The sequence below is a fragment of the Scleropages formosus genome, chromosome 9, assembly GCF_900964775.1.
Source record: "Scleropages formosus chromosome 9, fSclFor1.1, whole genome shotgun sequence".
In the NCBI taxonomy this organism is placed as follows: Eukaryota; Metazoa; Chordata; class Actinopteri; order Osteoglossiformes; family Osteoglossidae; genus Scleropages; species Scleropages formosus.
Window position 1 is genome coordinate 30,094,044 of NC_041814.1, and position 14,376 is coordinate 30,108,419.

General features: G+C 39.7%; 2 protein-coding genes across 2 annotated transcripts; both read left to right on the top strand.

The window, feature by feature from the left end:
- Positions 1-476: 476 nt before the first annotated feature.
- LOC108927476 (tripartite motif-containing protein 16-like) lies at positions 477-5,727 on the top strand. The gene is made up of 6 exons (XM_018740808.2): positions 477-1,102; positions 3,245-3,340; positions 3,534-3,764; positions 3,880-4,039; positions 4,435-4,488; positions 4,931-5,727. The coding sequence occupies exons 1-6, from the start codon at positions 512-514 to the stop codon at positions 5,458-5,460; spliced, it is 1,662 nt and encodes a 553-aa protein (XP_018596324.2). The 5' UTR covers positions 477-511; the 3' UTR covers positions 5,461-5,727.
- A 1,813-nt stretch (positions 5,728-7,540) lies between these two features.
- On the top strand, positions 7,541-12,677 carry LOC108927477 (E3 ubiquitin/ISG15 ligase TRIM25-like). Its single transcript, XM_018740809.2, has 9 exons — positions 7,541-8,128; positions 9,298-9,393; positions 9,523-9,756; positions 9,958-10,117; positions 10,681-10,717; positions 10,834-10,923; positions 11,156-11,226; positions 11,498-11,562; positions 11,696-12,677. The coding sequence occupies exons 1-8, from the start codon at positions 7,541-7,543 to the stop codon at positions 11,554-11,556; spliced, it is 1,335 nt and encodes a 444-aa protein (XP_018596325.1). The 3' UTR covers positions 11,557-11,562; positions 11,696-12,677.
- The last annotated feature ends 1,699 nt before the right edge of the window (positions 12,678-14,376 follow it).

Consider the following 14,376-nt stretch of genomic DNA (forward strand, 5'->3'; position numbering starts at 1 on the left):
CCTGTGTGGAGGGCAAAGTGTATATGTTATTCTACTGTCTGCTACTAAAATTCACTCACGTTCCCCTCAACTTCATTGATGTTCCTCTGAATCATTTTTATCTGTGGCATTATATTATGAGAACTCAAAATAGACACCTTGCAAAGGAGTGCAACAAACAAAAACTCCTCAACAAAATTGCGCTGCTGTGGTATTATGGCTTAAAACTGTGTGACACATCTGAAAAACACATTTGTCAGGAAATATAACTTTGAGCAAAAGAATCCCGCAGTGGCAGCATAAGTCATACCACACACGTGTTTTATATTACCATGTGACAATCCTGTATATGTCACAGAAAAATACGACTTGGCAGGTTCGTAAGTGAAAGCGAAACTTGATACTCTGCTTATCATGTTCCTTAATGTGGCCTCCGTAAAATACCACACCTCTGTGGCAGAACCAGGAAGTACCTCCCACTCTCGTACCCAGTTTTCAGAAACAGATCGCAGTGTATGTTTTTCGCAACAAAATGGCGCATTCTGGAGTTTTCTTTGATGTCGACCAGTTCAGTTGTCCAATCTGTTTAGATTTACTGAAGGATCCCGTGGCTATTCCGTGTGGACACAGTTATTGCATGGACTGTATTAAGGGCTGCTGGAATCAGAATGATCATGTTGGACTATACAGCTGTCCTCAGTGCAGACAGACCTTCAGCCAAAGACCTGTTCTGGGAAGAAACACCATGCTGGCTGAAGTGGTGGAGAAACTGAAGAAGACAGAACTCCAAGATGCTCCTTCTGATCACTGTTACGCTGGACCTGGAGACGTGGTGTGTGATGTGTGTATTGGGAGCAAGAAGAAAGCTGTCAGATCCTGTCTGGTCTGTCTGGCCTCTTACTGTGAAACAGACCTTGAACTTCACAATAAATTGAACAGAGGAAAGCAACACAAACTGATTGATGCCACTGAAAAAATGCAGGACAAGATCTGTACCCATCACAATAAACTGCTGGAGGCCTATTGTCGTACTGATCAGCAGTGTATCTGTCTGATGTGCGTGATGGATGAACACAAAGGACATGATACAGTCTCAGCTGCTGCTGGAAGGACTGAGAAACAGGTAAGCACAAAATTTTACTTATTTAACAGAGAAATTAGTATAAATTATACTAATAACTAAGTTATAGTTTATACATTGTAATAAACACAATATAAAACATTTAGCTGTGCATTCATTGTCGCTATTGCTTCTCTGATGTCGGGCCACAGCTCCTGTAATAAAAAGCTACCTGTGTTGAAATGCATTTCATGAGCCACACACACACACACACACAAACAATATCTACAGCTGCTTATCCCCAGCAGGGTCACAGCAACCTAGGGCCTAGCCTGGCAGCATGGGGCTTGGGGGTGGGGGCACACTCCTGACGGGATGCCAGTCCATTGCAAGGTACTCTAAGCTGGACTTGAGCCCCAGCCCCACCACGGAGCAGGCCGCGACCAAGCCCACTGCGCCACTGGGCCACCGCACCCCCCCTTTTATAAACTCACACACACGCACGCATGCACGCACACACACACATTGGCCAAAGCCATTTGTCTTATGCAGAGTTGCAGCAAGGGCATAGGGCTGGAGGGGGGAGGGGACACATCCAGCACGTGACGCCAGTCCGTCACAAGACACCTCAAGCAGGACTCAAACCCCAGACCCTCCAGAAAGTAAGACCCAGTCAAGCCTACTGATCCACTGCACTCCCCTTTTATTAACTCCTTTATGAAAATCATTCTCTGAAACATCAAATAATTTTGGCTATAAATTAAGGTGTAAATGTTCATGCACTATACCTTTAAGACCATGCCAGTATAAACCTTTACACAGCTACTCCTGCAATATAATTTAAATGTTTATATGCATCTCAAAAAAAATAATACCAGGAAGGCGATCGGGATTTGTCGATATTCTGAGAAAGTTTTTATGCAGGTACTCGTGTGATGTACATTGGCTCATAAGGTGGAAAGAAACTAACTGCACTTAAGAATCATGCGTCTGCATCTAAGTTTCTCTTCCTGCTAATGTAATGAACACATTGTACATTGCTTTGGAGAGAAACATCTGCTAAATGAATAAATGTAAATGTAAATGCAAATTGCCCTTAGGATGAGAACACATATTTGACTGCCTTGTAATGGACTGGTGGCTCATCCAAGGCATCCTCTGCTTTATATACAGTACCTTTGGGATAAGCTCTAGACCTCGACAACTTTGCAGTGACTATTGATTATGGATATTAGTTTTGTCTGAAAGCAGTCTGACATGAGAAATAATTTGTGAAACTCAAACTAAAAAAGTCCACTCTTTAGAGACCTGCTTATCACATCAGTTGCATTTCACAATATTTAAAGCCAGTTAATTAAAACACTATTAAATTGATGTTGCTCACCTTTAAATTGTTCAGATTTATGAAGAAAACAATGTGTTATGAACGAAAACTTGGAAGTCTTTTTTTTCACTAAGACTAATCCAGTTGTAGTACCCTTAGGTAAGTGACTTACCCTCAGTTACCCAGCTGAATAAATGGGTAAATAATTGTTAGCAGCTTAACCTTGCAAATTGCTTTGGAGAAAAGTGACAGCGAAATGAACAAGAGAAACAAGAGGCCATAATCTGCTAACTGTATTAACTACAGTTAGTCAGTTTGGCTGATCTCACAGCTATCTCTAGCTGGGAATTGTTTCATTTAGAATATCACGAAATAAGCACAAAAACATTTATTTTAAATGTATCACAGGTAAACATTTGGGAAATAGACTACACCAAAATTGAAGTTTGCGTAAAAATACACTATCTCTGTATATATTTGCTCATGATCACAGACTGTAATGGAAAAGTAAGCAAGCAACAATGCATTCCTTTATTTAAAAAAGTACATCAGAAAAAGTAAAACATTGCAGCCAAGATGAACTGTGAAAACTACAATTTCTACAAAAATAACTGCATACAGTGTCTGCATACAGAGCACACAAACCATCAGCCACCTGAAGGTGACACAAGTTCGATGCGCTGTAAAAGTTCTGTGCATTGCTGTGATTTCAGACTGTTTAGTGACTTGAATTTGAGTGAATTTAGCACATCCTGGCAAAACAAGGGTTTACATTTACATGGTCATACTCATCATTAATATGCTACAGATCTGTACTTGACCCAGTCCATTTTTGCACACACTAAAAAATATATACATAAACATAATCTCTCCTTCACTAGAAAGAGGTGGAGGCGACACAGAGGGGATTCCAGGAAGGGATCCAGCAGAGAGAGAAGAAGGTGCAGGAGCTGAGAGAGGCTGTGGACTCACTCACAGTGAGTATGGAGCAGAGGAGAAGACAACAGCTGGCTGCTGGAAGAGCCATTTGAGGGCTCAGTCAGGGCTCTCCTCCAGTCCCACAGTGAGGAGACCACAGTTGGACCACTTTCCAGTGCTGTGGCTCTCGATCGCACTGAGTCACACTGTGGGGAATAAACAGGCTCCCTCCTCTCTGTGTGTCTCTAACAGCGCTCTGCACAGGCAGCAGTGGAGGACACTGACAGCATCTTCACCCAGATGATCCGCTCCCTTGAGAAAAGGCGCTCTGAGCTCAAAGATGTGATCAGAGCTCAGGAAAAGGCTGCACTGAGTCAGGCTGAAGGTCTCCTGGAGCGACTGGAGCAGGAGATTGCTGAGCTGAGGAGGAGAAACACTGAATTGGAGCAGATTTTACAATCTGATGATATCTGTTTTTTAAAGGTAATTTCAGTGGTTATACCTGAACCTTGCAGTCATAGCATGTGCATGTTTTCGATTGAAAATATCATTAAAAGACACTTGCTCGGGATAACTCTTTCACCGTCTCTTTCTGTAGGGCCGCCAGCCTCTCAGTGTCCCTCCTGGATGCAGAAACCAGCCTAGTGTGACTGTCAACCATTGCTGGTTTTTTGCACAATTGAACAAAGGTCTTACAGATCTAAAAGCCCACCTAGAGGAGTCTTGTAACAATAAATTTACAGAATTCTCCAAAGCAGGTTAACACACAATTTCTCTCCCGGAGTTTCTGTATTTATTTTCCTTTGTGTTTTTGTTTGCTTGGTAATTAATCAAAAATAAACATAAAAAGGCACCAACACACTTAATGCCAAGTCAACCATTTACAATTTGCAGTTTATACTTGTATACTGTTATGTACTGTATATCCTCATGGGACATGTATATCCCTCGTAGAGATACATATTAATGCTTGAACGTCTGAGGGCTGATTTTGACCTATTTATCCACATACCTCTCAGAATTCACTTTGATAAGGGTTTATCTATCAATTGAAACAAGTCTATAAATTATGTTACAAATTATTGTAGACATTTACAAATAACCATAAGTACAAGTCATTCATTAACATCTGTTTTTTGTTATTTCTTTCCAGCAAAAAAAGTTCTTCAAGCTACAGAACCGAAGACCAGAGAAGAGTTTCTACAATGTGAGTCACAAATACATGAACATACACTTAAGAAAAAATGTATAATTACAGCAGTAGAGTTTCCAGTGTATGGGTGGATGCAAGAATATAACAATATCTGATATTTACTAAAAAATTATCTTGATAATATTGCAAGAATTATACAGTTTCATCTAGTTCTTTCCACAAATTAGCAGATTTATGTAATTGGAAAAGCATTCCATGTTATATATACAGAATGTATGAGAGATGTATCAGATAAAAATTCTGAAACAGGGATGTGAACACATTAAAATAAAAATCTTAAAAATGCATATAATGTTTCAATTGATATGATTTAAATTAACTCAGATATGTATGTGTATGTATGAATGTTCTGATATGAAATTAATGAGTAAACATGATCAAAATGATGACTAACTCACAGTCACTAAATTGTTTTCTCTTCTGTTTTTTTCATCAGATGCCTGTCAGCTCACAGTGGACCCCAGTACACTAAATTATAATCTGTATCTGTCTAAGAGGAACAGAGAGGTCATATGGACGGTCATCAGTCGGACGTACCCGGATCACCCGGACAGATTTAATTCCTTGGAACAGGTGTTGTACAGAGAGGGTCTGTCTGGACGTTGTTACTGGGAGGTTAGGTGGACTGGGCCTTGGGTTCACATTGCAGCATCATATAAAGGGATCAGCAGGAATGGAGGAGGTGATGACTGTGGCTTTGGACGCAATGACAAGTCCTGGAGTTTGTTCTGCTCTCCCTCTAGTTACAGTTTCTATCACAACAATGAGGAGACTCCAGTATCTGGTCCCAGTTCCTCCACAATAGGAATTTACCTGGATCACAGGGCAGGAACTTTGTCCTTCTACAGCATCTCTGAGGACACAATGACCCTTCTCCACAGAGTCCAGACCACATTCACTGAACCCCTGTATGCTGGGTTTCATATTGGTTTTAAATCTAAAGTTAAACTTTGTTCTCTGACATGAGAGAAGAAGGAAATTAGAGGTGTTCTGTGATCTGTATTGCTCTTTTAAATAATTTTCTTCTATTTTGCTGCTGCCTTATGTAATATTAATTCTTCTGCATTTCACATGTCAAGGCATAAACATCAATAAACAGTGATCTTTTGTATGAGCAATAAATTAATGAAAAAACTTTATGAATGCACAGTAAGTTGTAGCTGTGCCTTATCTGGTATCATAGGGGTTAGTGCTACTGCCTTTGGACCCAAAGGTTGCAGGTTTGATCCTTGTCTCCAACTGTACTACCCTTGAGCAAGATACTTACCCTAAATTGTTCCAGTAAAAATTATCCTACTGTATAAATGATTGTAAGCATGTAATAACTCTGACCTTAACATTGTAAGTCTCTTTGGAGAAAAGCATCAGCTAAATGCAATTTCTGTGTTTAAACTTGGTTTTGTGAATCTAGATCCTGCGGTAGTAACTAATCTGCAATAGACTTGTGTCCCATCTAGGGTATACCCCATCCTGGGTTTTGTGTTTGTATCTTATCTGAAGTTAAACTCATCTGAAAGAAAACAGAATAAGATCTAGCTGAAGATAGTTTTGTGTATTGTCTGCATTTTTTTTTTTTTCCCTGTTAGTCTATCTTTCTCCTTCTGCATTCTTTCTCACACCACCTATATACTTGTACCTGCACTCCTCATATGTTTCATTCGCATTTTCTGCTCACATATGTATATTACACAGTATTTTAACATCCTTTGCATATAATTACTCTGTGCTAGAAGTTATGAGGGCTACTGTGGGCCACAAGGACAGGATGCTGTACAAAAGTATGCCAGAGGTATGAATGAGTTGTTTTCAGGAACAGGCATGAAGTGTCTGTGACAAGCAGTATAACCAAGGTCACCCTGAGCCTGTAGGAAAAAATATTACACAGTATGTAGTGTGATGTGGTTTCAGTGTGTGAGACTTGTGTGATTCAGAAGGGTAAAGTAACATCTAGAAGAATGGACCTCAGACCTCAGCAAACTAAGTCTTCACTTCTTGTCGTTCATTGCTTGTCAATGAGGTGTAACTGAGCAGGAGAAACACTGAGATGGAGCAGATTTCACGCACACATCCATTTCCTACAGGTCAGTCCTGCAGTTCTCTGACAATCAGCAGTTCAGAAGGTATTGTAATGCTGCTCCTGGCATTCAACCCAGTTGAATTCAATTTATTTTTATAAACCTATTCTCACACAGTGACACAGAGTGCTTAACAAAGAATCAGAGCATAATGTAAATAAAAGGTTGGTTATACATTAAATTACTACAATAATTATGCAACTATTAAAGCAGTAAATAAGCCAACTGGCCACGGAGGAAAGGAAGAAAAAAAAAAGTTTATCACAGGCCAGTGGGTTATGATATCCAGTCTGGGGAGGAAATGCTTAATATTTAAACAAAAATGTAGTATATTGTGAAGTCATCATATAAAGTATTTTACTCTGTAACTTTTGTCAGTGTGTGTCCACAGAGAGAGAAATCCATACTATCAAGTCCAAGATGAGCAAAGACTTTTTATAGTTTAAGTTTGTAGTTTATAGTTTTAAGTAATTTACACACACACCAATTCTCAGAAATTTACCCGAAAGTGCTGCTTCTTTACACTTCAGTATCAGAGAAGTATAACAGGGCATTATACAAACTCCAAACAAGTTAACAATAACTATCAGTAGTTCTATACCCTGCTATGTACTGTCCCGTAGGGCACCAACTGCACAATATCATTAATAATATTATACTTCACTCTCATAGTCTCCGATTTGTCCTTCTCTTTTTCTGTATTATCTGATGTTTTTGATCACCTGACCACCTATATAAGTATTTTGTTTACAGCGGATAATCAACAATATCCTGTCAGTCCATGAGAGGTAAATTCATTGTTTTCAGTTTAAATGATGACTGAATTGTGAAACTTTGTTCACTGCCAAGCCCTTTTTCCATCAGTCTGAACTCTGTCAAACAACATTCCTTATGCAGGACGGATCTCCACCCTCACATATATTTTCAGAGAATCGAAATTGAAGCCAGTCTGTATTATTCTGTACAGCAAAATGGCACAAGCTGGAAATGTCTTAGAGAGGGACCAGTTCATTTGTTCAATCTGTTTGGATCTGCTGAAGGATCCAGTGACTATTCCCTGTGGGCACAGTTACTGTATGGACTGTATTAAGGACTTCTGGGATCAGAATGATCATTTTGGAGTCTACAGCTGTCCTCAGTGTAGACAAACCTTCAGCCCCAGACCTGTTTTGGGCAGAAACACCATCCTGGCTGAAGTGGTGGAGAAATTGAAGACACAACTCCAGGCTGCTCCTCCTGACCACAGTGTTACTGGACCTGTAGATGTGGACTGTGATGTGTGCACTGAGACAAAGAACAAAGCTATTAAGTCCTGTCTCACATACCTTGCGTCGTACTGCGAAAATCATCTGAAACTTCACAATGAACTCAATCCAGGAAACAGACACGAACTGTCTGATGCCACAAGAAAACTGCAAGACAAGATGTGCTCCCATCATGAGAAACTGCTGGAGTTTTACTGTCGTACTGATCAGCAGTGTATCTGTTATCTGTGTGCTATGGATCAACACAGAGGACATGATACAGTGCCAGTTGCTGCAGGAAGGATTGAGAAACAGGTAAGAACCGGACGCCTGTAAGACACAAACTGTACAGTGAGGGTAACACAGTGGAATGGTGTTGTATACCATATCAACTTGTGTATTAATCAAAAGAATCCTCCCCAGGCACACCACCAGAAAAATCAAAATAAAATAAAGAAATAAAAGTTATTTATTACATACTGTATGCCTACACTCATGGGTCTTGACTGTTAACTAGGCTAATTGGTGTATGTGTGAAGTATGTATGAACATCCCTCTAAATGTAAAATGGTGTTGGCTACATCAGTCCATCATTAGGTAGCTTAAAAAATATTTGCAGTAAGTGCTTGCGGATCTTGCACTTGCCCTGTAACTTGTACCTTTTATAGCTATTGTGATAGAAATACTTGAGATAACGAATAACTTAAGACTGCAAAACACAAGATTTCTCAAATTATATGATACAGACATATACTATTAGTGGCTTCATTTTTTTTTTTTAGCATTTTGTGGTATATTTTGTATGATTACAGGCTCCGGAAAGAGGGTCCTGAATGAGTGCTCCTTATTATAAGCATAAATGTCATTGCAGTAACCTGGAAAAAAAAACACAACAGACAGTATGAGACAGATTGAGTGAACACTAGAGTGTCGCCTCAGGCCTCTGGAGCCTCACCACTCCCAACAATGGTTGGAGCCACTTGTCGGACTCCCCAGAATCCCTCAATCGCATACCAAGCACAAGCAATAGAACAACAAATCAGACCAAAACACTGAAGGAACACAGAGGATAATGTATCAGCACTAACACCTACTAGTTACTTAAATTTACATTAGTCACCCATTAATTAACATCAATTCAATTTATTTTTATAAAGCACTCTTCTCACACAGGGGGGTGGCACAGTGGGCTTGGGTGGGTCCTGCTTTCTGGTGGTCCCATATGGGGTCGCGGAGCCTACCCAGCAACACAGGGCGTAAGGCTGGAGGGGGAGGGGACACACCCAGGACGGGGCACCTGTCCGTCGCAAGGCACCCCAAGCGGGACTTTAACCCAAGACCCACCGGAGAGCAGGACTGTGGCCCAACCCGCTGCGCCACCGCACCCCCCGCTATAAATTAAACACTTAAATATAAATATTATTAACTTGAAAGTGAAAACTATATAAGATTATATATCAAATTGAAAAAATATATTTTTACAGGTCCACATAGAGGACATACAGAGGAAGTTACAGCAAAAGATCCAGCAGAGCGAGAAGAAGGTGCAGGAGTTGAGACAGGCTGTGGACTCACTCACAGTGAGTATGGAGCAGAGGAGAAGACAACAGCTGGCTGCTGGAAGAGCCATTTGAGGGCTCAGTCAGGGCTCTCCTCCAGTCACATAGTGAGGAGACCACAGTCAAAGTGTCTCTCTGTGTCTCTAACAGCACTCTGCACAGGCAGCAATGGAGGACACTGAGAGCATCTTCACCCAGTTGATCCGCTCCCTTGAGAAAAGGTGCACTGAAACCATCGATGTGATCAGAGCTCAGGAGAGTGCTGCAGTATGTCAGGCTGTAGGTCTCCTGGAGCAACTGGAGAAAGAGATTGCTGAGCTGAAAAGAAGAGACTCTGAGATGGAGCAGCTTTCACACACAGAGGATCCCATCTTTTTCCTACTGGTAATACCCCTGATTATCACTCAATCTATTAAATGTACCTAAAAAAGTGCTGGTAACAGGTAGTGTAGTGCTTATAGATGCCACTTCGTACTTTAAGGACCCAGTTTTGAATCCTGTCAACTGCTGCAGTACACCTGAGTCAGGTACAAGTTGCTAAAATAAACAAATAAATAAATGACCAGGATGTGTTTGTCTCTTCAGGACTGTCAGTCTGTCTGTGCCCCACTTGGAACAGGAGACATCCCCAGCATCACTGTCAATCCATTTTACTCTTTTGAGAAATTGAAGAAAGATCTTTCGGATCTAAAAGCTCACCTGGAACAATCATGCAAGAATAAATTGGGAGAAATCTCCCAAGCAGGTTAACACAGATATTGTCATATTTTGTTAAATTGGAGTATGGCACTTAGACATATCCTCAGGTTTTTCAGGGTTTTATTACACCATATACAATACTGTATAATGAATGGTTATTTAATGAGAATCGATGTTTCTTATCTAACATAATAGGTGTGTAATGGCCAATTTCATACGTTGTTTTAGAGGAAATCATGTGTAGTAAAAACATGGAAGTAGTGCAGGTACAAAAATAAGTGAACCTCAAGTTTCCTTGATTAAACCAAGTAGATCAACAGAATCAGGGTTGTAAATCATAGCCATTTATTCATTTTACAAACTACTTTTAAGGTGTAAGATTTAGATTTGGTTTAATGTTTTATACAAGAATAATGACTATCCTTACAGGGTTCACATACTCTCAAGCATCACTGTATACAAAGCAAAGAACATCAGACTATCAGACAGACTTGAATTGAGTCCAATCTAACTAATAGAACCACAGTAGATACAGGTAGTATTTTTTTGAGGATTGTTCTGGACTTTGATTAATCTCACATCTCACTCTATATACGTCTATCTACACAGTTAAAGAAATCCATATTATGCCGGTGAGAAGGACAAAGTAAGTCCATTACATCAATGAATACAAATGAAACATTATTAATATGCAAAAACAGAACCTTAGCAGATCACAGTCACTCACATGTGTTTTTTTTTTTTTTTTTTAACTCTTTCTAGTACAGAAAGACTTACGCCTTCCGGATCAGTAGATTTCAGCGAGGGACAATCACCGACAGTCTCACACATACAGAGACCCATGGAAGACCTGTAATGAAGACTAAATTGTGCAAAATGAACCACACTGAGTTTTGCTGTGTCCCGCATTTGTGTGAATGAGTGTACAGCCTGTGTGTAACCTTGATAACCTTGTTGATTACATCTATCTCTGTGTGGATTAATGTTATTGTGAGTATGTTTGTGTGTTTAAATGGACGTGAGTATTATCCAGCACTATGTGCATACTGATCTCCTCTTTATGTTGTTTTCTCTTTTCTCACAGACAGGTTTCCAATCGCGCAATATCAACTGCAGCCTATCAACTAGCCAGAGTGGATTTTCCACCCAATCCACGTGAGTGTGTTTTCAGTGAAACTCCGATAACCATCTCCATTACAATAGGACTGGAAGCACACACTAAAAACACATATACACAGGACCAGAGGTAAATGCCATTCACTCAGTCATAATTGTGGCAGATGAATGCAATGAAAATAAGATATTTTTTACTCTTTATGCCAGTCTAATTGGGTAACATTAGGATTTTGTTTTCATTTGGTATTGTGTTACATCCTTGGACTGATGTGTTTTATTTCACTGGGTCTGTGCTCTCTCCAACCCACAGTCAGTGCCCAGCTGAACAGTCGGCGCAGAGCGCGTCGCAGGTTCTGGGAAGCAGATTAGAGACATGTAACTATGTTATTAAATATTAATTAAACAAATTAATTAATGCTAAATTAAATAAAGAATGTAGAATGTAAAGTTAAATTTAGCAAGGCTGTAATAGGTTAACCCAACACTTTTTTATTCTACTCTGCTACAGAATCCTGGCTTCTGACAGCAAACCCAAAGATGGTGAATGAACAGCTCTGTCTGTGTGAGAAAGCACAGCGATCATCTGTGAGCGAACTGTGAATCCATATGCTCATCAGCAATGGACTTCTGACTACTGGAACCAAGTTCTGTGTAGAAAGGGTCTGTCTGGATATTGTTACCAGGAGGTTCAGTGGAAATAAAGCTGTTTACATAGCAGTGGTGTGTAAAGGGATCAACAAGAAAAGATTGGAGACAGTTATCTTAGACACAATAACATTTCGTAGTCACTGTTTATGTCACAATAAAGTAAAGACTCCAGTATCTGGTCCCAGTTCCTCCAGGACAGGAGTTTACCTGGATCACAGGGCAGGAACTCTCTCCTTCTACAGTGTCTCTGACACAATGACCCTCCACCACAGAGTCCAGACCACCTTCACTGAACCCCTCCATCCTGGGTTTTACATTTATCTCTCATCTAAAGTTAAACTGACTTCTCTGAAAGAAGATGAAAAGCAATTTATCTAAAGAAGCAATATTTTCTGTGTGATTGTACTGTTTTCTTGAATTTTTTCTGATTTAACTGCATATTAAGCATACATAGACTTTGCTCAGGGATGCCTGCAGTGATATTTACCAAACTAACCTACAGTTAGCACTTTAAAGATTAGGACAAGTGTAATCTTCATATTATCAGCCACCAAGAGACATGCAAGCATGCAGATGAAAATCATGGTTCTTTAATAAACAATTGGTGTGCAATGACCAATTCCACGTTCCTTTCGAGGAAATCATTTGCGTAATAGAAACACAGGAATGGAGGAGTACAGGAATATTATCAGGTGAAACACATGGACATTGTTGGGATAGTGATTAGATCCAAAGGTTGCAGATTCTCTCTCCACCTCTGGTTGCAGTACGCTTCGGCAAAGTACTTACATTAAAATTACCCAGCTCTATAAATGGGTAAATAATTGTGAGCTTGCAAAATCGCTTTGGAGCCCACCATCAAAGGAACATGAGGTAAACTCTCAGGTCAGCAGGTGGCACAGTGGTTTCAGTCTTTGATTTAAAAGATCTAGAGTGCTCTGACCAAGGTACATATTTTCAGAACCGCTTGTCCCATACGGGGTCGCGGGGAGCCAAGGTAGTAACTTTGAAATTGTCAGTGAAAAACTGTGGGTAAAAAGCAATAATAGATAATAAGGTAGTTTAATATACAAAACTGTAAAGATGCTTTGTAGAAATGTGTCAAATAAAAATATCATAATAATAGGCAGGAAACAGAAATATGAACAAAATTACTTAAAAAGTGCACTATACAAGGAATGCATATACGTGCACATAAACAAAACTATTTTATTTATAAAACGGGATTACAGGTGCTTTTGAGCTATACTCAGGAAGTACATCTTTTTTACATCATCTTTCTGAGGTGGGGGGGGGGAAATATAGACAGAGAAATAGTTGAATATTTTGTACTTCTCACTCCATTCTGCCACAGGGAGTGTCACTTCTAGTAACATCTGGCACAGGTATACCACTTGAATACATAAAATGCGTGGTATATAGGAGAAAGTATTCGCAATATGTTGTGGTTTATTTTTCATGTAGCTGTGACCAAGTGAATTTTTGGAAATAGAAATAAAACAAAATAAAAATAATCCTGAGATGTGTATCTGCACCAAATTAAAATACTCTCAAAAAAAGTTTGAATAGGTTTTTTTTTTTTGCTGTTATTTGATCCTTTTTTGGCTTTGACATTATTCAAGTAAGCCTATATAAGGTAAGCTATACAAGTTACAAGTGTAACCTATAGAAATGTGGACATTTCCAGTTAACATCAGCAAAATTGCTCAGTACATGCAATACACTCCATCAGTGACATTTTAAAACACACTTTTTTACATTAAAACCATGTCATCCATGTTATATCTTTTACTTGTAATTCCAGTGTGCTGAAACTTATAATGTGGCTGCAGTGTGATCGAATGTAAGGCAACAACTAGAAAGAATTACAAGGAACTTCTTCAACGAAAGTCTCTATGCCTCATTGCTGTCTGGCTCCAACAAACTGGGATTCCCCACCATGTACAAACATCTGAATCCAACCTACAGGACACAAATGTGGCCCTTACAGAAATTTAAGATAAAAAGAAGGTTGTGAAAACCAAAACTGAAAGTAATACGACAAACTGAACCTTTTTTTTTGTGACTCAGGGTTGGTCACAACATCTACAGTAAATCAGTCATGCATTTTTGGCCCACCTCCAGCTTGTAAATAAATTAGCACACCTCCTGCTGGTCTAGAACAAGGAAATGCTTCATACATAAAATCCGATTCCGACACAAGACAAAAACTCCTTTATCTACTGCAGTAAAATGGCAGGAACTGGAGATCTCCTCGATCGGAACCATTTCAACTGTTGCATCTGCTTGAATGTGCTGGAGAATCCAGCAACTCTTCCCTGTGGACACAACTACTGCATGGCCTGTATTCAGGAATTCTGGAACAAGGATGAAAACAGCGAATGCATCTGTCCTCAATGTAGGCGAGTTTTCATCCCAAGGCCAGTTCTGGGCAGAAACAACATGTTGGATGAGGTGGTGAACAAATTTAGGGGGGGGAAATTTAAAGACGGACCCTCCTACCCTCTTTTATGCTGCATCTGGAGACGCAGTGGATGATAC

Coding starts and splice junctions, on each gene's coding strand:
- LOC108927477 (XM_018740809.2), top strand. CDS start 7,541: ATGGCACAAGCTGGAAATGTCTTAGAGAGGGACCAGTTCATTTGTTCA. Junction 8,129..9,297: donor CAGGAAGGATTGAGAAACAG/GTAAGAACCGGA, acceptor ATATTTTTACAG/GTCCACATAGAGGACATACA. Junction 10,924..11,155: donor CAGAGACCCATGGAAGACCT/GTAATGAAGACT, acceptor CTTTTCTCACAG/ACAGGTTTCCAATCGCGCAA.
- LOC108927476 (XM_018740808.2), top strand. CDS start 512: ATGGCGCATTCTGGAGTTTTCTTTGATGTCGACCAGTTCAGTTGTCCA. Junction 4,040..4,434: donor TACAGAATTCTCCAAAGCAG/GTTAACACACAA, acceptor ATTTCTTTCCAG/CAAAAAAAGTTCTTCAAGCT. Junction 4,489..4,930: donor CAGAGAAGAGTTTCTACAAT/GTGAGTCACAAA, acceptor TTTTTTCATCAG/ATGCCTGTCAGCTCACAGTG.